We start from the raw sequence: 23,287 nt of genomic DNA, 5'->3' as shown, positions 1-23,287 counted from the left end.
TCTTTTTTAAATGTTTAGTAGAGTTCACTTGTGAAGCTGTCTGGTCCTGGACTTTTGTTTTTCAGAAGTTTTAAAATTACTGTTTCAATTTTATGAATTGTAATTGGCCTATTCATATTTTCTATTTTTGTGTGTGTGTGATTCAGTCTTTGGAAGGTTATGTGTTTCTAGGAATTTATTCTTTTTTTTTTTTTTTTTTTTTTAGGTTTTTTGATTTGTTGGTATATAATTGTAGTAAACTCTTACCCTTTGTATTTCTTTTCTTTTTAATTTTTAAAAATGTTTATTTATTTTTGAGCAGGGGAGGGGCAGAGAGAGAGGGAGACACAGAAACTGAAGCAGGCTCCAGGCTCTAAACTGTCAGCACAGAGCCTGACGCAGGGCTTGAACCCACGAACCGTGAGATCATGACCTGAGTTGAAGTCTGACTCTTAACCAACTGAGCCACCCAGGCACCCCTTACCCTTTGTACTTCTGTGGTGTCAGTTGTAACTTTTCTTTCATTTCTGATTTTATTTATTTGGGTCCTCTATCTTTTACTCTTGAGTTTGGCTACTGATTTTATTTATCTTTTCAAAGAACCAGCTCTTACTTTCACTGGTCTTTTCTTTTCTTTTTTTTTTTCCCCCAATCTCTATTTCATGTATTTCCACTCTGGACTTTATTATTTCCTTCCCTCTACTAATGTTGGGCTTTGTTCCTCTTTTTCTAGTTCCTTTATAACGTTAGATGGTTTATTTGGGATTTTTTTTGTTTCTTGAGGTAGGCCTGTATCATTATGAGTTTCCCTCTTAGAATTGCTTATGTTGCATCCCATAGATTTTGGAAAGTTGTATCTCCATTTTCATTTGTCTCAAGGTATTTTTGTTTGTTTCCTCTTTGATTTCTTTGTTGACCCATTGGTTGTTTAGTAACAAGTTGTTCAGTCTCCACTTGTTTGTGGGTTTTTTTCCAGTTTTCTTTTTGTAATTAATTTCTAGTGTCATACCATTATGTTTGGAAAAGATGCTTGATATGATGTCAGTCTTCTTGAATTTCCTGAAACTTGTTTTGTGGCTTAACTATCCTGGAAAATGTTCCACGTGCAGTTGAATAGAATGTGTATTCTGCTGTTTTGGATGAAACGTTCTATATATATTTATTAAGTCCATCTGGTCCAATGTGTCATTTAAGGCCAATATTTCCCTATTGATTCTCTGGATGATTTATCCATTGATTAAGTGGGATATTAAAGTTCCTTACTATTATTGTATTAATGTCAATTTCTCCCTTTATGCCTATTAATATTTGCTTTATATATTTAAATGCTTTATGTTGGGTGTATAAATATTTACAAATGTTATATCCTCTTCTTGGATTGAATTTTATCATTGTGTAATGCTCTTCTTTGTATTTTGTTATAGTCCTTGTTTTAAAGTCTATTTTGTCTAATATGAGTACTGCCTCACTAGCTTTCTTTTTGTTTCCATTTCCCTGGAATATCTTTTTGCATCTCTTCACTTTCAGTCTCCGAGTGGCTTTAGATCTGAAATGACTCTCTTATAGGCAGCATATAAATGGGTCTTGTTTTTTATCTATTCAGACACCCTATGTCTTTTGATTGGAGCATTTAGTCCATTTATTTTTGATGCGATTATTAATAGGTATGTACTATCATCATTTGGTCAATTGTTTTCTGGTTATTATTGCAGTTCTTCTCTGTTTCATTTTTCTTCTTTTGGTGTCTTCCACTGTGGTTTGATGGTTCTTTAGTTATGTTGGGGTTTCTTTCTCTTTATTTTTGTTTATCTATTGTAGGTTTTGGTTTGTGGTTACCATGATGTTCATAAATATTGCTCTCTCTCTATATATAGCAGTTTATTTTAAGCTAATAGTCACTTCAGTTTGAACAAAACTTGTTTTTAGTTTGAACACATTCTAAAAGCACTACATTTTTACCCACCACCTGCAATATTTTATGTTTTTGATGTTATATTTGATATATTTTTTATTTTGTGTATTATTTACTTACTGTAGTTATAGTTAAATTACTATTTTTGTTTTCTTAATATTCATACTATCTTTTTTTAAATGTTTATTTATTTTTGACAGAGAGAGAAACAGAGCATGAGCAGGGGAGGGGTAGAGAGAGAGGGAGACATAAAATCTGAAATAGGCTCCAGGCTCTGAGCTGTCAGCACAGAGCCCGATGTGGGGCTTGAACTCACAGACCACGAGATCATGACCTGAGCTGAAGTCAGAGGCTCAACCGACTGAGCCACCCAGGCACCCCTATTCATACTATCTTTTTAAGTGGCTGATTTACTGGTAAATATAAGTATATAAATATATATATTCTCTTTATCAGTGAGTTTTTTCTTCATGTACTATTTCCAATTATGGCCTTTTCTGCTTAAAGAAGACCATTTAACATTTCTGATAAGCTTGGTTTAGTGGCGAGGAACTCCTTTAACTTTTGCTTGTCTAAGAAACTATCTCGCCTTCCATTCTGAATGATAACCTTGCCAGGTAGAGCATTCTTGGTTGACAGTTTTTTCTTTCAATACTCTGAATATATTATGCCACTCACTTCTGGCCTGCAAAATTTATGCTGAAAAATATGATGATAGTTTTATGGGGGGGTTCCTTTGGGCATAACAAGTTGTTTTTCTCTTGTTGCTTTAAAATTTTTTCCCCTTGTCTTTAACTTTTGACAATTTAATAATATTCCTTGGTATAGGTCTCTTTGGGTTCTCTTTTAGGACTTTTTGTGCTTCCTGGACCTGGATGTCTGTTTTCTTTCCCAGGTTAGGGAAGTTTTCAGTCATTATTTCTTCAAATAAGTTTCCTGCCCCCCCGCTCCCGTCTCCTTCTGGAACCCTTATAATGTGAATTTTAGTGCATTTGATGTTGTTCTAGAGGTTTTTAAAACTATTCTCATTTCTAAAAATTCTTTTTTCTTTTTGCTGTTCTGACGGGATGATTTCCACTATTCTGTCTTCCAAATTGCTGATCCACTCTTCTGTATCATCTAATCTGCTGTTGATTTCTAGTGTATTTTTCAATTCAATTCTTGTATTCTTCTTCATCTCTGTGACTTCTGTTTTGTACTTTCTTATATTTTGTAACTCTTTGTTGAAGTTCTCACTGTGTTCTTTCATTTTTATCCTGAGTTTGGTGAGTATCTTTATGGCCATTACTTTGAAATCTGTCTGGTAAATTACCTATCTCCATTTCATCAGGGATTTCCCCCCCCCCCGCCCCCGGGTTTTATTTTTCTCTTTCATTTAGAACATATTCTTCTGTCTCCTCATTTTGTTTGACTTTCAATTTTTGTTTCTACAAATTAGGTGGAATAACTACCTCTCCTATTCTCAAGGAGTGGCCTCATGTAGGAACATCCCCTGTGTAGATTGCATGTGCCTGGAAGTTTTGGCTGGCTGGCTGGAGTTGAAGCCAGCATGGCCTCAGGGAGTCAAGGGACATACGGTGCATGGATCACCCTGATGGAATGGCTGGAGCTCAACCGACACTGGCTGGGGGTGTCCTGGGGTGCACTGAGACCAGGTCACCTTGGTGGGTTGGCTGGAGTTGGTGGGCATGGGTGGGGGCTACCTGGGGGAAGCTGGTGTGGGCTAAGGGCCTGGGGCTCATTGGAGCAACCCTATCAAGCCAACTAGAGCACTTAGACCCTGCTCTCATCTGCATTATCAAGGTGAAAGAGGAATGTAAACAATGGTGCTTTTTGGTACCTCCAACCTGGAAAGAATTCCAGTACTCCCCCCACCATTTAGTGGATGTAAATGGATTTCCTTCACTTATAGTCCTGTTGCCTGTTTTCCCCCTGTGTCTCAGGGTAGGTGAGTCTGGGTGCAGGTCCCTCAGTGCTATCCCTCCTCACTGCAGGTCATCACATTGGTCAGGGTGTTCCCATGGTTACCATGTTTTCATCTTTCCTGCCATTCTCTGTGTAGCGCCTCTAACATTTGTTGTGCAGAAGCTGTTTTTCAGGATGAATTGCTCTATATGTGGGTGTAGATTTGGTGTGTCCTTGGGAGGAGGTGAATTCAGGGTCTTCTTACACCAGAATCTCAGACTGCCTCCTTCAGCCTTTGTTTCTCTTCAGTTTGGCAGCATAACTTGAACTATTTTCAATTTTTTAAAGATTAGCTCATTACTTTGACATGTGTCTTGCTGGCCTGGTTCTTGTTTTCCTTCATTGTAGATGTTTCTATTATTTTGTGGAAGGATTTAACTGAGAAATGGCACTTCTTTGGATTCTTCACTGAACTGAATTCCCACACATCATTATCATTCTTATTTTACAAATGAAGAAACTGAAGTAGAGAGAGAATAAATGCCTTATCAAGTTTTAAACAAGCTTCAACAGCTGACTTTGAGGCAGGTGGTCTTTTGACCACACTCTAGGAAACATTGTAATTAAGCTAGAAGCTCTTGGAGAGCAATTGCATCTTCTTAGGTACATTCTATATAGCCTTTTCCACAGAGTGGTTCAGAAATACTTACCAATTACAAAGACAGCTGATTATCTCAGCCAAGGCTGCTGCTAGCCCATAGGGCACATTTGTGCAAACCAGAAGGCATCCCTTCAGGTGGACACATCCCTGAGGGAGCATGGCCCGGCTAGCAAAGCACAGGTGAGATCTTAACCCATACCTGTCAGCTAGCTGAGCACCTTGATCCAGGCACAGCCTGTATAATTGTATGTGATTACCTTGACCATAATCACCATTTGCCAATATGACCCCTTCCTGACACTTCTAATTTAAAAAGAAAGGTAAACATTTGAGAGATCCACACAGTCAGTAAAATTTCATTTAGATGGGGCTTAGTCCTGTTTCAGGTAACACTCATCACCTTCTGCTTTTGAACTATAAGCTATGACTTCAAGATATCACCCAGAATCATTCATAGAAATTGATGGAAAGCTAGGGTTCAAAATAAATAGGCTAAAGGCCAAAAGGCCATTCAAGGAGCAAAGGAAACATGAGCAGGCCAGGCCTCTTCAGCATGTGAAGGTTATCACTGAGCCGCTGCTCTGATACACAGGATGGGAAGATGCTGGGAGCACTTTATAGCCTATTGGTTTCCTCTTTTGTTAACCTGTTAGACCTTCTGAATGGCTCTCCCAGTGGCCCTCAGATGACCCTTACCTTCTGTTTTGATCCGCAGGGCTGTCCGGACTAGGGCAAACAGGGTGGCATTGAACATGACAGTCCCATCACTGTTCAGAGGCATGTTCATGGAGACCAGGCGCTGGAGGAGAAAGGGAGGCAAAGCTGGTGATTACAGCAAACAGTTCTCAAAGGACCTACAGAGCCACCATGGCAGGAGAATGCCAGGAGGGAGCCTTGAAACTTGTGTGTGTGTTGGGAGCAGGTGGGGGTTGAGGCATGGGTCACTAAAATGTATTCAAAATCTGTTCTGGGGAGAATCTCAGCTCTACCATAAGTACTTTCACCCTACCACACAGAGTGAAGGAAGAATGGAAATTGTCCTTATTAGACACTTGCCTCCACAAAAGGATGGTAAGCCCACACAACCCCCTCCTCTGCTCAAATGTCTGCTCAGGCATATGGGTGTGCTTTCTACTGGCAACGAAGAACAGCTGCATGCCAGGCATTTGCCAGGAGCCCACCTGCCAGCAGCATTCATCCAAAGCCTTGACAAGAGAGACAGTAATGGCAGGTTTGCATGCAGGAGGTGTAGTGTATCTTCTTTTCTGTATATTGAAAAATATACCTTTGCATCAAGCTGAATTAAAAGCTTGTTGACTGGATTGGATCAGATTGCCCTTTTCCCTCCATTCTCACCACCCAAAATAGCTGCTATTGCATTGTGCCCTGGTGTGCGGCCCTCAGCACACACCAGAGTAATTATGATAAAGAGCACCATTCTGGCATCTGCTCTCAAGATGTGGTCAAAGATCTTATTCGTTAGATCATATGGTGTCCCATTAACCATAGTGCCAAAAAGGTTTATAATTTTCCTGAGTGACTGGATCTTCTTGACTCTCAAGGACAGTGTGAATTGTGGACTGGCCATGGGGAAGCTCAACACCCAGGCAGTCTGGAAGGCACAAAGACACACTGTCACCTTGTGCAGGCCACATTTGTCCCTGCTCTTTTGTCCATTGTGCTTTGACTTTACATTTAATTTGTGCTCTATTTTTTGGTCTTATCTTCTATACCCTTGGAAATCTTCTAACATCTTTTTTGGAACAAGGTGGAGATGCAAGTGAGAAAAAAATGAGTAAAACAGAACACAATTCAGTTCTCCATTTTCCACGAATGGTTTATCCACAGAGTTAAAATTTTCTATTTGAGCCTCTTCTATACAGCTCTCTGATCTCACTTTCCCTAACCCCTTTCAGCTCATTGTTATTCCAATAAGGAGTACAGAGTGGTGGAAATGGGGATTGAAAGAAGAGGGGAGAGAGTGGAAACAATACCCTTCAGCATTTGTGGGGCTACCTGGTTGGGATTATAATGAGGTAAGGGAGGTGCCTGGACACAGAATTGAAGGGGGCGCTCACTCTCAGGGTCATGTGAGGGCCACATGAGCAACAGTTAGGTCTAAAGAGACTAGGATGCTTGTTTTTACTTTTATGGGGTCATGGACTCACTTAGAAATATGAACATGATGGATCCTCTCCCTCGTACAATTTGTGAGTGTTTCAGTGATTTTGCACACAATTTTAGAGATTTACAGGTCCCTGAGGCTGATACATAGACAGTCTAATAGCCCCCTGATCCCAGGAAGAGAACCCCTAATCCATCTGTCCTTGGCTGGAAGTCTTCTAGGATGCCTAGGTGGTGCAGCTTGATGGGACTGGGCATGTGGCTGGTTGGGTCATGAGGCATCCATTTCATCTTTCCTTTATGGTGTCTGAGGACTGATTGTTGGTAGGAACCTCAAAATATAATCTGGCCCATGCTCATTTCTTTAGGCACATAAAATATTGTCTTCAATCCCTGTAAGGATCAAGGTCTGACCAAGGTCACAAGACAAATAGGCCTCTTCCCTTCCATATTTTTTCTTTTTCTCCTTTGAACTCAGGTCATCTCTTACTTTGCAAGCCACGCGGTGAGGGCACAGCTTCCCAAAACCCAGTGGGGGCTGAATCCGCCGGAGCAGGGTCACCACATCTAGGTGTTTGATACGACCCCTAAAAGAGGAAGGAGAGGAGTCAAAGGTCAGTCAAGAGTCGTGGTTTCGACTGGCAGCCCAGGACTCAGTACTGGGCTCTCCAAAGCTATTGTTCTGTTGGTCAAACTTGGTGCAGAGTTGCAGAATTGCATGGTAAAACTCCAAAACCAATATATACATTTTAATGAACAATTTTCCACCAGTGCTTTTAATGAACAATTTTCCACCAGTGCTTTGCTTAAGGTGGAAGAGACTTTCAGTAGTACAATGAGATTCTCACAGATACTTGCTGCTGCAATTTAACCATCTGACCAAAAGGCATTTATTGAGCGTCAACCGAATGTGATGGACCTATGAGGGTATCTTTGAACCTGAAGTGAGAATGGAGTGAGATCTACTTGACTAAATATTTTAACTTGAATACTTACTAGTTATTCCTGACACTAGGATCTCCCATCCTTCTGTCCAACTGAAAATAGCAGACAAGTTCTTGACTTAGCCAAAGATGCCTGGCGTATCACTGGCCCTTTTGACCTTTGGCCCTGGGGTCTGGTGCAGTTCAGTGTTTCCAGTCGATCTACCCAATGCTAAACTGTCCTGAACCTCTTCTATAGGTGTGGTCACATAATGTTCTCTGGGTTTTGGGAATCAGTCTTTCTCTCTGGGAACTTACTTAGCTTCAGGATCATACTCTGCCCAGATTCTTTTAAATTCATCCAGATGATGGGGACCAAGGATTGACCAGTCTCTTGTCAGGTAGTCAAAGTTGTCCATGATGACAGCTACAAAGAGGTTGATGATCTGCAGAGGACAGAGATATGATGAGTTTCTACAAGAGGACCTCCTGCACACTTGAATCCTCTTTGCCAGCCGGTGCCATGTGTGTCAGAAGCCCATGTTTCTAAAGATCAGCTATATTCACCATTTAAAACACCAGTCCCTGGAACTTGGGTCTCTTGGGTATGAATTTGCTTGCATCAGAGCAGGGTTGGATGAACCCCACATGTGGGCTGGACAGTTTCTCTCATACACAGTTGCTGGGTAGCGCTGCCAAGGACAGAGGGCAGCTTTATCCACCACCCTTCCTGCACTCTGCATCAAAGTGTCGAAAACATACAGGTTGCCTCTAGGCCTCCACACACATCCCCTCTGTCCTCTAGTACAATGACACCATCACAAGAGCCAAGAATGGACAAGAAAGATGCTAGTTGGGCTCACTCTGGCCCAGGGCTTTGTGTCCTTGTCTGATGGTTGGACATTCCTCCTAACTCAGTCTCTGCAAGCTAGTTCCTCTGATGGAGTTGCTCTGACTGCAAGCTGCAAAAGTAGTTAGAGGGCCTGGGCTGCCTTGAACTGCACACTCATACCCATGGCTGTTCAGCCCCACCTTGGCTTACCAGGAAGGCACAGAGCATGTAGAAGCTGATGAAGTAGAAGACGGCAAAACTGCTGCCACAGGGCGTTTCCCCTTCCGTGCTGTTGCTGGGCTCTGACTCGGGGGCACACTTCTTCCCTGGCATGCAGGCCAGCATGATGTCTTGCCATGCCTCCCCTGTGGCACACCTAGGGGAGAGCGGTGAGAGAGTCTACCACCCATGGGGCCCATCTCATATCTCTGGATCTTTCTCTTACCCCTTGTGCCATCCTCCCTGCCCAGAGGGAACTACTGAATTGAATTTGGTGTTTATCATTCCCTGAATGGTCTGATACAGTCACTACCAGATACAAAAATATATATCATTGTTTTGAATGTTTTAAAACGATATATAAATGGTGACAAACTTCCTTTTCTGAAAAGTCCCTCTTTTTTTGCAATTCATGTTAAGTTTGCAATTCATGTTAAGATTTATCCATTTCGTTCTAGTTCATTCAACATAACTACCATATAGCAGTATACTCTATGTATATACCATTAAAAAAACCCCACTGTCCTGCTTAAGGTTTTTCTTTTCTTTTTTGCTATTATAAAGAAAACTGCAATCAAAATGCAGGTCCATGCCTTGGATATCTGCTTAGAAAGTGGAAGTTAGGGTCGTCTTCACTTTCACTAGGTATTCCTGGTTCTCCAAAGGTTTGTCCAATCTATGCTCTGGTCGTCAGTGCAGGACAAATGCCATTGCTCTGTGGACTTGCCAACTCGTTTTCAGTTTTGCTGAGGTATAATTGACAAATAAAATTGTAAGGTATTTATTTTTTTTCTTTTTTTGAATGTTTATTTTGTGTGTGTGTGTGTGTGTGTGTGTGTGTGAGAGAGAGAGAGAGAGAGCACAGGCACACATTGGGGAGGGGCAGAAAGAGAGGGAAAGAGAGAATCCCAATCAGGCTCTGTGCTATCAGTGCAGAGCCCCATGTGGGGCTCCATCTCACAAACTCTGAAATCACGACCTGAGCTGAAACCAAGAGTTGGATGCTTAACAGATGGAGCCACCCAGGTGCCCCCAAAGTTGTAAGATATTTAAAGTGTACTTCATCATGATTTGGTTTACCTATACATTGTGCAAGGATTCATATGGTAATTTTATTTTTAATTTTTTGAGTCATCGTCATACTGTTTTACACAATAGCTATGCCTTTTTCTTTCTCACCAACAGGGCACAAGGGTTCCGATTTCTCCACATCCTTGCCAACACTTGTTTTCTGTTTTGTTTTGTTTTGTTTTGTTTGATAGTAGGTATCCTAATGAATATGAGGTACTATCTCACTGTAGTTCTGATTTATATTTCCCTTATGATTAGTGATGTTGAACATCTTTTCACATGCTCATTGGCCATTTATATATCTTCTTTGGATATTTGGAGAAATGTCTATTCAAGACTTTTGCCCATTTTAAAACTGTTGTTGAGTTTGGCAATCGATTTTTTGGCATTTAATTTTGTTTCTTCTGCAATTCTTACTTTTTATTTTTCTTATTGCATTGGATAAAATTGCAGTATAATGTTGACTAGGAAAAGTGATAGTATGTGCTCTTTTCTCTTATATTTACTAATTACCTGGTATAGACTGAATGTGTCCCCCACCAAATTCATGTGTTGAAGCCTTAAATCTCAATAAATTTGCAGGTGAGGCCTCAGGAGATAATAAGATTTGGATCAGGTCATAATGCTGGGGCCCCCATGATAAAATTAGTGTCTTTTTAAGAACAGAAGGAGAGACTTGAGCTTTCCATTTTTTTCATCATATGAGGACACAGCAATAAGGTGGCTGTCTGTAGGCCAGGAAGAAGGCTCACACCAGGAACTGAATTGACTGGGACCTTGATCTCAGACTTCTAGCTTCCAGATGTGTGAGAAAGAAATGTCTGTTGTTTAAGCCACTCATTTCATATTTTGTTAAAGTAGGCTGACCAAACTAATAATTTCCAGTACAGGAAAGTGATTGTTTTCTTTTGGTAATCTTCCACTTTACTGATTCTATTAATTGTTATAAGGTTTTTGAGTTGATTTGCTTGTTTTTTCTACCTGGATTAGACTGTTGTTTGCCAACAATGACAGTTATGTCTACAAGTTTTCATATTTATACTTCTTGCTTTTTTCCCCTTTCTTAATAATACATAAGGTAGTAGCCTTATTTAGCCTTATGGAATGACTAAATGGAATGACTGAGGAGGTGTTTCTACCTTTTTCTGTTCCTGAAAAGTTTATGTAACATAGGGATGATCTATTCTTTGATATTTTGGTAGACATCACACATAAAAATACTGGATCTTGGGACTTTTTGAGGACTAAAACTTTGACTACCTTTTCAATTTCTATTGTGACTAATTAAACAAAATTTCCTCTTAAGATAATTTTGTGATTTATATTTTCCTATATAAAAGTGCCTACTGGATTTTCAAGTATTTGGCATAAATTTGTTCATAATATTTTATCATTCTGAAAATCTCTTGCATATCTATAATTGTATTTCTTTTCTTATTCTTGATGTGTCTTTTTAAAAAAATTAGATTTGATGAAGTTTTGTCTATTCACTGGTATTTTCAAAGACTTAGTTTTAGGGTCTATTGATAAATATTTTTGTTTCATATTTTATTAATTTCTGCTTTTATTTTAATAAGTGAGTTATTTCATATTTAGGGGTTATTTTGCTATTCTTTTTCCATCCATTGTTTTGGTTATTATAAATTTGTAAAATAAAATTTTGGCTTTGAAATTTTCTTTGGTATTGATTGATACGTCTTATAAATTTAAGATGTACTGCTCTCACTTTTCATTTCTAAGAAGTATGTAAGCTTCAGCTTTGAGTTATTTAGAACAGTGACTCAAAACATTTACATGAATAGATTTTGGAGGGACTACTGATTTTGTGGTTAATTTATAATTTTTGTTGTATTGGAGTCAGGGGAAGTTTTACAATTTATTGAATTTTTCTTTGTGACTTAAATCTTGGCTAATTTTTGTGAATGCTTCTGGGTGCTTAAAAATAACTTTTTTTTTGCAATTTATTGAGTACAAATTTATTACATTAAATTTGTCAGTTGTGTGTTTTTTGAATTTTAATTAATTAAAAATTAAATATTTATTTTTGAGATAGAGAAAGCATGTGTGTGCATGCGTGCACAAGTGGGGGAGGGGTAGAGAGAAGGGAAGAGGATCCTAAGCAGACTCTGTGCTGACAGAAGTGAGCCTGATGTGGGGCTCGAACTCACAAACTGTGAGTGGCTGAAGTTGGACACTCAACCAACTGAATCACCCAGGTGCCCCTATCAATTGTGTTTTTAGATATTCTTTACCCTTTCTTTTATTTTGTTCTATTTGATCTGTCATTTTTGACATATCTCCCATTGTGTGTATTTCTGTGTGTGTGTGTGTGTATGTGAGTGTTCATTTTTTCCTTATTATTCTATTAGTCTCATTGATATATTTCCAAATTATATTGTTAGGCTCATGTAGTTTTGTGATTATTATGTAATCTGGTGGATTATACCTTCTATCTATATCAAATATCCCTCTTTGTCTTATTTAGTTCCTTTCATTTGGAATTTTATTTCTTCTGATACTGTTATTACTACATCTATTTTTTTTTTCAACTTTTTTTTTTTTTTTTTTTTTTTTTTTTTGGGACAGAGAGAGACAGAGCATGAACGGGGGAGGGGCAGAGAGAGAGGGAGACACAGAATCGGAAACAGGCTCCAGGCTCCGAGCCATCAGCCCAGAGCCTGACGCGGGGCTCGAACCCATGGACCGCGAGATTGTGACCTGGCTGAAGTCGGACGCTTAACCGACTGCGCCACCCAGGCGCCCCTACATCTATTTTTTTTAAGCATTGTTCTATTTCCATTCCTTTATTTTTATTTTCTTTAGATCATTTTATTTTACTATATTATAAACAGGCTACAGTTAGATTTCTTAAAACTAACATTAGAGTATCTATCTTTTAATAGAGAAATTTAATTTTTAGTGATTATTAATCTTTGCTTTTATTCCTGCCATCTTGTTTTCTTTTCTAATTTTCTTTCCCTCCCTTCTCTCTCCTTCCTTCCTTCCTACCTTCCTTCCTCCTTCCTTCCTTTGCCTTTCCTTCGTTTTGTGGAATTGTTAAGGTTTTACTTGCTGATTTTTGCCCCCTCTAGTGATTTGGAATGTACACATTTCCATTTCTGTTTTTCTGGTGGTTGACCTTCAAATATTTAACATATATATTTACACACTTTCCCCTGGCTGTGCATAGGGTTGAATAGCATCTTTTCCTCTCTACAACAAGAGAAGAATGTCAGCACACTTTCATGTTTCTTATTCTTCTACCACTTCATTCTTCTGACTTTGTTGAGATAATTTTAAGGTTTTTACTTGCAAATTGCTATTGAGGTTTTGGACATTTTCCCTTAACAGTTATTATTTCTTATTTAAAAATTTATTACAAAAATTTTCAACCATATACAAAAGTAGAAATTATAAAGAAACCCCAGGTACCCATCACCCAATCTTAACAACCATCAATATTTTGCTGTGTGTTTCATATATCTCCCCCAAATTACCCTTCTCCCCTTTTCGCTGGAATATTTTATTTTATATTATTTTATTTTATTCTTTTGTATTTTGGATTCTCACCTTTTAAAAAAATTGAAGTAGTTGACACAGTGTTAACATTAGTTTCAGGTGCACAACACAGTGATTCAACAAGTCTATATGCTCTGCTCACTGCAAGTGTAGCCACCATCTGTCACCATACAACACTATTATGGTACCACTGACTATATTCCCTATACGGCACCTTTTATCTCTGTGATGGAATAGTTTAAAGCAAATCCCAAACTTCATGTAATATCATTATATCAACCCTAAATACTTCAATATGCATCTAAAAAATAAAATGATAACTTTATGTAACCACAATATAATTATTACACTTAAAAATGAATAATTCTTTAATAACTAATACCTCCCTTAACAACTATTTAGATTTAATATAAGGTTTATAATTTCTTTGTTCATAACTCATAACTATAAACTTCTTGGCTTCTTTACTAATATTACTCTGTTCATTCTATTTGTTAGATTAATTTTTCATTCTGTGGAAGTGCATCCTTGTGTAGTTGTTTCAGAGAAGGTTCATGTGAGGGAGTAAACTTTCTGGGTTCTTATGCTTTTGGAATCTATTTTGCTTTGTTACAGTGCTAATTAGGCTGCATTATAGGAGTCTAGGTCCAAAAGTACATTTTCTTCATAATATTGAATATATTATTCTTTTGTCTTCTAGTATGTACTTTTGCTAATACCAAGTATAATGAAAATTGGTATTTTTTCAATTTTAACTTGTTTTATTTTTTATTTTTTTAAATTTACATCCAAATTAGTTAGCATATAGTGCAACAATGATTTCAGGAGTAGATTCCTTAGTGCCCCTTACCCATTTAGCCCATCCCCCCTCCCACTACCCCTCCAGCAACCCTGTTTGTTCTCCATATTTATGAGTCTCTTCTGTTTTGTCCCCTCCCTGTTTTTATATTATTTTTGTTTCACTTCCCTTATGTTCATCTGTTTTATCTCTTAAAGTCCTCATATGAGTGAAGTCATATGATTTTTGTCTTTCTCTGACTGACTAATTTCACTTAGCATAATACCGTCTAGTTCCATCCACGTAGCTGCAAATGGCAAGATTTCATTCTTTTTGATTGACAATACTCCATTGTATACATATACCACATCTTCTTTATCCATTCATCCATCGATGGACATTTGGGCTCTTTCCATATTTTGGCTATTGTTGATAGCGCTGCTATAAACATGGGGGCGCATGTGTCCCTTCGAAACAGCACACCTGTATCCCGTGGATAAATGCCTAGTAGTGCAATTGCTGGGTTGTAGGGTAGTTCTATTTTTAGTTTTTTGAGGAAGCTCCATACTGTTTTCCAGAGTGGCTGCACCAGCTTGCATTCCCAGGAATACTTTTGAAAGTATTTTTTTTCTTTAGGAAGCTTTAAGGATATTTTCTTTATTCTTGGTATTCTAAAACTTCATCATAATGTGTCTAAGGGACTTTTTGACAAACTTATTCTGCATTTAGTAGGCCATTTCAATCTGAAGGCTCAGATCTTTATATGAAATTTTCTTTGATCATTCCTTCATTTCCTTCTCTCCATTCCTTCTGTCTTTTCTAGCTGAATTTGTATTAGAAAGATGGGATTTTCAGTTCTACCCTCCATGTGTTAATTTTTATTTTATATTTTCAATTTTTTTGTCCCTTTGTCTGTGTACTAAGAGAATCCTGGTTTGACCTTTCAGCTCAGTACCTCATTCTTTAGCTGTGCCCATTTTCTGAATATTTCAACAACTGTATGTTTTTTTGAGTTCTTTCTTTAATTTGTTCTTATTAATAATGACTTCTCTGGGTTGCCTGGGTGGCTCAGTCACTTAAGCATCTGACTCTTGGTTTTGGCTCAGGTCATTATCTCACAGTTCGTGGGACTGAGCCCAGAGCTGTCAGCACAGAGCCTGCTTCGGATTCTCTTTCTCTCTCTTTCCTAGCCCCTCCCCTGCTCTCTCTCTCTCAAAATAAATGAACTTAAAAGAAAACACTTCTCCTCCTCCTTCTTAATTTAACAGATGTAATATGCTCTGCAATCTCTCTAAAGATATGAATTATATTTATTTTCAAATCTTTTAGCTTCATATATTCTTTTTCCTCCTCATGTGTTCATTCATCTGCTAATTGAGCATGGTGCCTTTCTTTATTGATACTAGTTTCCCCCCAGTACTTTGGTATTATTATTGACTGTTATTTGTGCTTGAGAACCCAGTTCACAACTCTGTGGATCAAATTTTCTTTAGAGAGACTCTTTGGAGATCATGGAAGAAAGAGAAGATGTGCTGTCAGGTGAGATGGGAAGGTAGCATCTCTGAGGGTGGAGTTCCTTGGGGGGACCTGTTCTACTTCTCAGACCCCAAAGCCCAGGGGTGTGATGTTCAGTGCTGCTGCTTTCAGCTTGTGAGCATTAGCAAATGCTCTCCAAATACAGGTCCTTGAGGAGCTGGCCTGGTCATGGTCTCTCCTGTGCTGTGCACCTGTGGATCCAGGAAGTGCTCTCACTTTTTTCACAAGCCACACATTGTTGGGAAGGTGTTTTCTTCAGATCTTGTTCCTTTGTCAATTGAACCCCATCTGATTTCTTCCATTTAGAAATTCCTCAACATTCCTGGTTCAGTAACAGCACTCTTTCATGTCCCCCCCCCCCAACCTTAGTATTGTTATGGGTTTATTCTTTTAAGAAATATCTTCCGTCATCAAGGGCTTTAGGACAGGAGGGGAGATAGACCCATGTGCTCAGTCTTATATCTGTGTTCAGCTCTGATATTTAAATATGGCACAGGCTTAAGTGTTTTGATTTAATACATTTTGAGCAATGATACTTGGGCTTGGGTGTGGGGAAAGGATTTGATAGAACTTGGTGAAAGTGATGCTGTCTGATAGATCTCTGGATCTTCTGGAAAGGGACCCCAGGGAATGGTAGAGAGCTCACTGCCTCTCCCAGGGCCATAATATGTAGAATATATGATCTGGAATGGACTTTAGAAGTCGTCTGGTCCAGGGGATGGGGTAAATCATTCTCATCTGCCAGCCCTGGTCTAGATAGGGGCCCCAGAGTTCCAGGCTGTGAGGAACAGGAAACTGAGAAGGACCAAAGAGGTCATTAGGAGTCAGATGAGGAAGAAGTACGTTGCAGCATAGACTCACTCACTCAGGAGCAGGCTGAGAAACACTCTTTTCTGCAGCTAGGCCTGAGGTGGTGGCCTTCCAAGAGGGGTGAAGGCTCATGGCTGGCTAAAATGAGGAGGAGACTAAGTGCATGAGGACATAATAACCCACTACAGCAAATGACACTGACATTGGTATAGCTGTACTTGTTTGCAAGGGAGCTGAGACTCAGAGAAGTTAGGTGTCTTACACAGCGAATGTGTCACAATCTTGGCTTAAAGCCTGTTTGGCTTCCAAACCACGGTTCTTTCAGTATTAGACTTGTGACGACCTAGTGCTTTTGGGTGGTTACTAGCCAGTGACCAGTGGGCAGCTCAGTGGAAAGTATTGCAAATAACAATGAAACAACAGATTTCTCTCCCTGCACAGTCCCCTGGAAGAGTTCCCTCTCATTCTGCATCCAGACCATAGGGCTGCATCATGTAGGTGTGTTTGTATGCATCTGTCCTCAGAGACTCACCTGAAGAGAAGGAGCACAGCTTGGGGGAAGGTCTGAAAGTTGTTGTTCCGGTTGATCTCTGTGGTGTCATTCAGGGCAATTTTCCCAAACACCTAAGCAGGGGGAGAGGAGAGTAAGTCAGTGCATGGTGGACACTCATTGTTCAATGATCTCTTTAGGGGTCACAGCTGACTGTGGGTCAATCCAGCCCATAGCTGAACTGAGTCCCCTGACATGACCTGGCAGGGCCTCATGGAGGCAGGCACCTGCTGACCTATCCAGCCCCTGATCTCCATCCACCACACTGGGCAGGTGTAAGAGGAAAAGTACCCATGGGCCTTCCTGTGGGCCACTGGGAGCTGGGCTAAGAGCAGGTGGAAGCTGCAACCAGCACCCTGCTTTGTGTAGGGACAGAGGGTTCACTGGTCTTCTTCCCCTCCTCCTCCTCCTTCTGGCTGCAGATTCTTGAGAATATATATTTTTTCTCTTTCAAAAAACTTTATTGAGGAATAATTAACAAAGATAATTGTATCTATTTAAAATGTACAATGTGGTGGTAATTTGATGTACAATGCAATGTAGAATCGTTACCAAGACCAAGATAATTAACACATCCATCACCTCACACAGTTAACACAGGTAACTTTTTTTTTTTTTTTTTTTTTGGTGTGGTGAGAATGCCTAGGATCTTCTTGCAGCCACTTGCAAGTGTCTAGCGCTGTGGTATTGATTACAGTCACTGCTAGGCCCTCAAGACTTACGCTTCTGGCCTCCTTTTCTTTGCCATTTCAGCCCAGATGCCCAAACACTCTTCCAAATTCAGTTCTTGGATTTCAGAGCAGTCTGGACTTGGGCAAGCTTAATTTATCCATGAAATTAGGGGCCTCCTTATTTTTATGACCATTTAAAGATATGACTATCCTAGAAGCTGCCACCGTTGGTGAGGGTTAAGGTAGCTCTTCTCATCTCAAAAGATTTCGGCCTAGGAAACTTGAGGTCTTTCTGCAAGGAATAAGTAGGAGAATCTTCCTTAGGGAGCTGCTGAGGAAAAGCTCCCTGCCAATGTGAGTGTTAGGCTGTGGGAGCTCTCTGGAGCCTTGAGGAGAGGACAGCTGGAGAATGCCACAGAGTGTGAGGGCACCTGTGAGGGGGCCCTTGAAACTGCTGCGTGTTTGATGGGGATAGCTTGCCCACCTGACTCCCTTCTTCCCTCCTCCTTCTTTGTTCCTTCACTCTTCCATTCCCTCTCTCCCTCCCTCTCAGTCATGAGCTTCTCCGTAATGATGCTGGGGTTGGGGGCTAGTTCTCAGGCCGGCAAACCTGGGCAAAAGGAGGGGTGCTGTCTGACACACCCTTCGTGTTGTTTCTTGGAAGGGCTGTCTCTACAGAGGCCCCTGGTGTTAATCTTGGAGTGTTTTTCCCTACCTGAGAGCAGAGGCCAGGCCTGGGGTGCAGGAGAGAGAAGTTGTGTACTGCACTTGGCCATTCATCCTCCTATCTATAAGGCTGCCATTTGAAAGGATGTTCTAATTCTTGTGACTTTCTTGTCTCAGAGGTGGAAGCATAGGGAGGGACAGTCGGAGCAAGAGGGAGGTAGGAGGGAGGAGGTGTCCGGAAAGTGGGGCTGGGAGCTGGGAAGAGAAAGTAGAAGCGGAGGAGCAGCAGGAGAGCTGTCCTACCTGCATCCCGATCACTGCGTAGATGAAGAACAGCATCACTATCAGAAGGGCCACATAGGGCAAAGCCTGGAAGGAAGCACAGGATACAGGGCGTGAGACCAGTAGGGAGATGGCTGGCCAGATCCCTTCCCAGGGGGCACTGTGGCCTGGTTTTGGGAGGTGGCATTTCCCAGGGCCCCACAGAAGTTCAGCGTATGGGGGAAGGTCTGAACCATGGCATTGACCTCCCATTTTCCCTTGGTTTCAATTGCCTGAGAAGCAGTGAGTGTGGTGTACTGAGAAAATCAGGCTGCAGAGTAAGGGAAATTGTATGATACTGCTTTAATAAAAACTATCAAGAATGAGCAGACATCCTCCAATTAGGCTCTGTACAGCAAGGAGAAAGCCATGGAGGATACACACCAAGTTTTCCTGGGGAGGCATGGGGTAGAGGCTGGTTACACCCTTCCTTTATGTAGCATGATGATCTAGTTGTAATAAAAACAATTACTAAGGAAAATAAAAGAAAGATCATGGGTTCAAATCCTATTTCTACCACTTTCTAGCCATAGGAGCTGGGCTATATTACTTAACCTCTCAGAGCCTCAGTTTCCTCTTCTGAAGAATGAGAAGAATGAAGAATTACCTCTCAGGGGTTTTGTGGAGTTTAAATGATTTAAGGTTTATAAAATGCTTAATGTAATGCCTTCCACATTGTTGGGTCCCATATATTTTATTCACTCAATGTATTATTGCCTGGCAGCTCAGACAACTTCATTTTCCAGAGTCTCTGCTGCTTCTCCCGGGGAGAGTGGGAGAGAGCCCTGGGGCTCAGGGCTGACTCTGGAATCCAGGAGATTCCAAGAATTTGGGAAATGCCTTGCCAGGTGCTCACACACCACTAGATGGCATTGCAAGATCACACGAATGCTTTTTCTGTCAGGTCAGAGCTCCTGATCCACGTTCAAGCCACACAGCCCTGTCTGTTGCCTTTTCCTTGCCCAGAGAAATGTGTATGGCCTGTATAATCATCATAGCTGTGGGACCCTAGGGGTGCACCCACCGACAGGGCCAGCCACCAGTCCTGCTCTCACCGGAACCCTCAGATCCCAGGGAGTGGGCAGGGCATGGCACAGGTTGGGGGGAAGTGGGCTGGGGGTGGCAGGGAGGGCAGCTGCAGGCCATCATTAAGTGGGGAGCCAGCCTGGGGCTGGTGGGTGGACAGCTGGCTCTGAGGAGTGCAGCAAGGCTGATCCAGTCAAGGATCTCGGATGATGATTCCTAGAGCAGGAGGCTGCCTGGAAGGGTGTTTATTTATGCCTTTGGGATAGAATTCCAAAGCGAGGCAGGCACCTGTCTGGAGAGCACTTTCCTCTGACTGCATCTTCTGTTACGGGCACGTTCAGATCAGGGATCCACTCCCATGCCCATCCCTGGGCTCAGACTGGCCATAGCATGGGACAAGGAAGGAATCCTTCAGTGCTGGGAAGCCTGACAGTGGTGCTTCCATGGGCAGGGAGAAGCTGCCTTTGGTGCTGGGCTAAGGAAGCATGGCAGCACTTGCAGGGGCCCTACACTGTCATCTTCAAGAAATTCCAGTGGCCTTACAGAGTCTGCTGCTCTTTAACTTCAGACTTACATAACCAGTTGGCCAGGGGCGACCATTATTCTGCTTTCACAGATGGAAAATAAAGGCTGAGAAAAGAGAATTGATCCTATAGTTAGGCAACCCTGTGCGCCTGGGAGGGGACTGTCTCTCCTTGAGTGGAGTGACACTGGGGTCCTGGAGAATTTGGCTAAGTCCACAAACAGGTATGGACAGCAGACACCGCAGAAATGCCTACTGGGAGGCAGGTAACAGCCAGATCCTAAAAATGTCAAAAGTGGGAGGGCCATTGAGGTTATCAGATCATCTGGGCCCATGTTTTTCAAATTTTTTCCACCATAAAACCTCTTTGTGCAGTAAATTCTTGTGGAAAAATACATAGATGAGAGAAGAAAGCAGAACCACTCAGCCTCCCCCTTAGCTCCCAGCCTTCTCTGCTCTGACTTTGGGGAAGTCTGGGGCTCCAAGAGCTTGCTTTTGAAAACCACAAATCCAGCCCAATGACCTTATTATAGACAGGAGGAAATCAAGGGCAGAGCTGGCGAGCAGCAGTGTGAGCCCCACACTGGACCCCTAGGGGTGCTCTTTCCTGTGTAGCATCACCTCGCCTCCCACGCAGGGAGCCCAGGAGGAGATGGGCAGAGACCCTTGTGCAGCCCCACCTTTGGGGAGCTGAAGAGGCTCTTCTCCTTGCAGCCCGCTTAGGGTGGAGGTGGCTACCTGGAAGGACTTGATGAAGGTCCACAGCAGGGTCCGGATGCCCTCCCCACGGCTTAGCAGCTTGACCAGGCGCATGACCCGGAAGAGGCGGAAGAAGGTGATGGAGATGCGGGAGTTCTCCTCTGCGTTCTGGAATCCATCGGCAATAGGAGGTGGTAGTTAACACAGCAACAAAGAGGGGAGGGGCAAGAACGAGGTGGGCCCTGCTCTGAGCAACACAGCCCTTGGTTGGGGTGAAGGCAGGCAGGGAAGGGTTAGCTGCACTAGATTCTCTCCACTGGGTCACAGATGGGAGACCAGCTGCTCACCTTTTCCAGGTAGACAACTCAGGCCTGAGGTCTCTGCAGAGCCAAGTTGTGCCCAGGCCCCTGAGCCCATAACCCTATCTGTTCTCCTCTTTTGCCTTTTAGTCCTAATTCTTAACCCCCTAGGTGGAGTAACAGAAGATTCCATAAGGAACTTCCATATGCTTTGAAATCTCCTAGGCTGAGAGCTAGCTGTCTTGGGTGCATCCTGCCTCTGCTGAATGCTGAGGAAGCAGCCCAGCCTCTTTTTTGTCTGGCTTGGCTGGGGGACGTGCATCCGGAGCGGGATGTGGTTCTGTGCAAGGTGGTTGGGCGGGTCAGGTCATGGCCTCCATCCCAGACCCTGAATGATTGTACTGGGGGTCTTGGTGGGCCGGGTGGGCTGACAGCAAACAGGATTGGAGTGCGTTGCCTACTGCAGGATCTTGTGCCCTGGCAGCTCGGGGTTCCAGAGCTCCTGTTGTGCTACCTCTTCCCACATGGCTACAGGGAAGGTAGGAATAGGGTTGCTGCTCAGTGCTCAGTGCTCTGATGGTGACTGTTTCCCAGCCCTTGCCTCCCCTTGGGCTCTGAAGCTGTTCTACTCCCCTCTGCCCTGGGGCTTCTAAGAGGCCCTAACCCTCTCCAGGCTGTAGGAGACCCTAGAAGGGGTGGGGGGCACAGGCAGGGTGAGGTGGGGGGGTAGTCCCTCAAAGTGAGCCTTAAAGTCCACGCCCCCATATGAGAGGACCAAGGGGCTCTGCTTAGGGCAGATCATCTCCTCAGGGGAGTTCTGAAGCTTGAGGGCAAGGGGAAGGTGAAGAAGGACAGAATCCAGGCCAAGGCAAGTGGAAGCAGGAATATGGTGCTGCTGGGGGTCTGCTGGCTAGCAGGGCGAGCCTGTTGGACCTGGAGGGGCCTGGGGCTGGGGCACGTGCCTGCCCAGGGCTCAAGGGCAATACAGACTGCCCTGTCACACTCTGCCTCCAGACCTAAGAACAACATGGACTGATCCCTGGCCCTCTTTTTGCCCACACTGGCCAGAGAGCCAGTGGTGGCAGCCCCTTGGGAGCCACTTGCCTGTTCCCCAGAGCTAGTGCAGCTCACCCAACCCTGTTAGCACCAGGAGAGAATGGACCTTTGGGCTTCCTGTTACTGTTCCTGTCCTGTGCCTCCCTCAAGGGAGGAGGAGTCTGCAGTCATTGGATCTGTGTCTGCCCTCCCCATTCTTGATTCACCTTTCTGCTTTCTTTTTAGTCCTTTCCAGGCCAGATCCTGACAACATCCACACCTTGTCTGCACCCCTGAAAATCCTATTAGCACAAATGCCCTTTGTTCTAATCCCATGGTCTGCTGTCACTGACATGGCTGGTGGTTCCCGAGGCCACCCATCCTACTACTCCTGTTCAGCATGGGAGACCCACGAGGGTGGCAAAAACCTCAGAGGCAGCAGCTTACGTGTCAGCACACCCTCACTCTGCCCTGGGAAGGCTGCACAGAAACCATGTCTGAAGGGTCTCTCCTAGTTGTCTGCCTCTCCAGACAGGGGAGGAGTCACACTATTTCTTCTATTTTCAAACCACAGCTGCCTCAGGTCCTGTCAGTGGGCCTGTTCCCCTTAGGCAGGGTGACCTGTGGGCATCTGGGGGCCTGCTCATGGGCTATCGCAGGACTCAGGATGGGACTCCTCATCCTGCCCCTGGGTCCTTACCCTGCCTGTATATTTTGAAGTCTTTGATGCCCTTAATCTCCGCATTTCTATCACCCATGTATCTACTTGAAATTCTATTTTCTCTCCTTAAAAGGAGGTTGTGTTCCCCCAGAGGAGAAGGCAGAGGAGGCTTGGGGTTTTATAACTCAGCTGTCAGTTCCACTATGTTCGGGAAAGGAGAAAAAAGAAGAAAGAACAAGCTTACACGGGGAACTTCAGCTCTGAGTGTCAAGAGTTTGAGAAGCTGGTGCTACAGGGGCATCTGGATCCAATAAGTTAAAAAATAAAAGTCAAGCTTGCAGTTTGAATTCCATGCTGGGTTCACCACCCTCCCCGGTCCCCACAAGTAGCTATAGTTTCCTAACACTCTAGAAGGAGGAGAAGCACATTTCCATGTAGACACAAAAACGTCCTCTAAGAAGCCAAATGACACTGCTGGGAAGAAGCAGACCCCAGTGGCTGCCTCTGTGAAGTAGGGTACAACATCCAGTCTCAGCCTTTCCCTGGCAGCCTTCCAGCCAGCCTGGG

General features: G+C 42.7%; 1 protein-coding gene across 50 annotated transcripts in view; it reads right to left on the bottom strand.

The window, feature by feature from the left end:
- Positions 1–23,287, bottom strand: part of CACNA1C (calcium voltage-gated channel subunit alpha1 C) — a 752,487-nt gene that overhangs the window by 28,932 nt on the left and 700,268 nt on the right. For all 50 annotated transcript variants that reach the window (XM_019464982.2, XM_053895067.1, XM_053895065.1 and 47 more), the window contains 7 exons: positions 20,765–20,893; positions 18,460–18,525; positions 16,802–16,893; positions 8,547–8,712; positions 7,823–7,950; positions 7,072–7,168; positions 5,154–5,256 (listed from right to left, as the gene is read on the bottom strand). In XM_019464982.2, coding sequence (XP_019320527.2) covers positions 5,154–5,256; positions 7,072–7,168; positions 7,823–7,950; positions 8,547–8,712; positions 16,802–16,893; positions 18,460–18,525; positions 20,765–20,893 — 781 coding nt within the window. The remainder of the gene's footprint in view (positions 1–5,153; positions 5,257–7,071; positions 7,169–7,822; positions 7,951–8,546; positions 8,713–16,801; positions 16,894–18,459; positions 18,526–20,764; positions 20,894–23,287) is intronic.

This window comes from Panthera pardus, unplaced genomic scaffold (genome assembly GCF_024362965.1).
Source record: "Panthera pardus isolate Hobbes unplaced genomic scaffold, ASM2436296v1 HiC_scaffold_6, whole genome shotgun sequence".
Lineage (NCBI taxonomy): Eukaryota > Metazoa > Chordata > Mammalia > Carnivora > Felidae > Panthera > Panthera pardus.
This window is presented reverse-complemented; position numbering and strand designations above follow the sequence as displayed.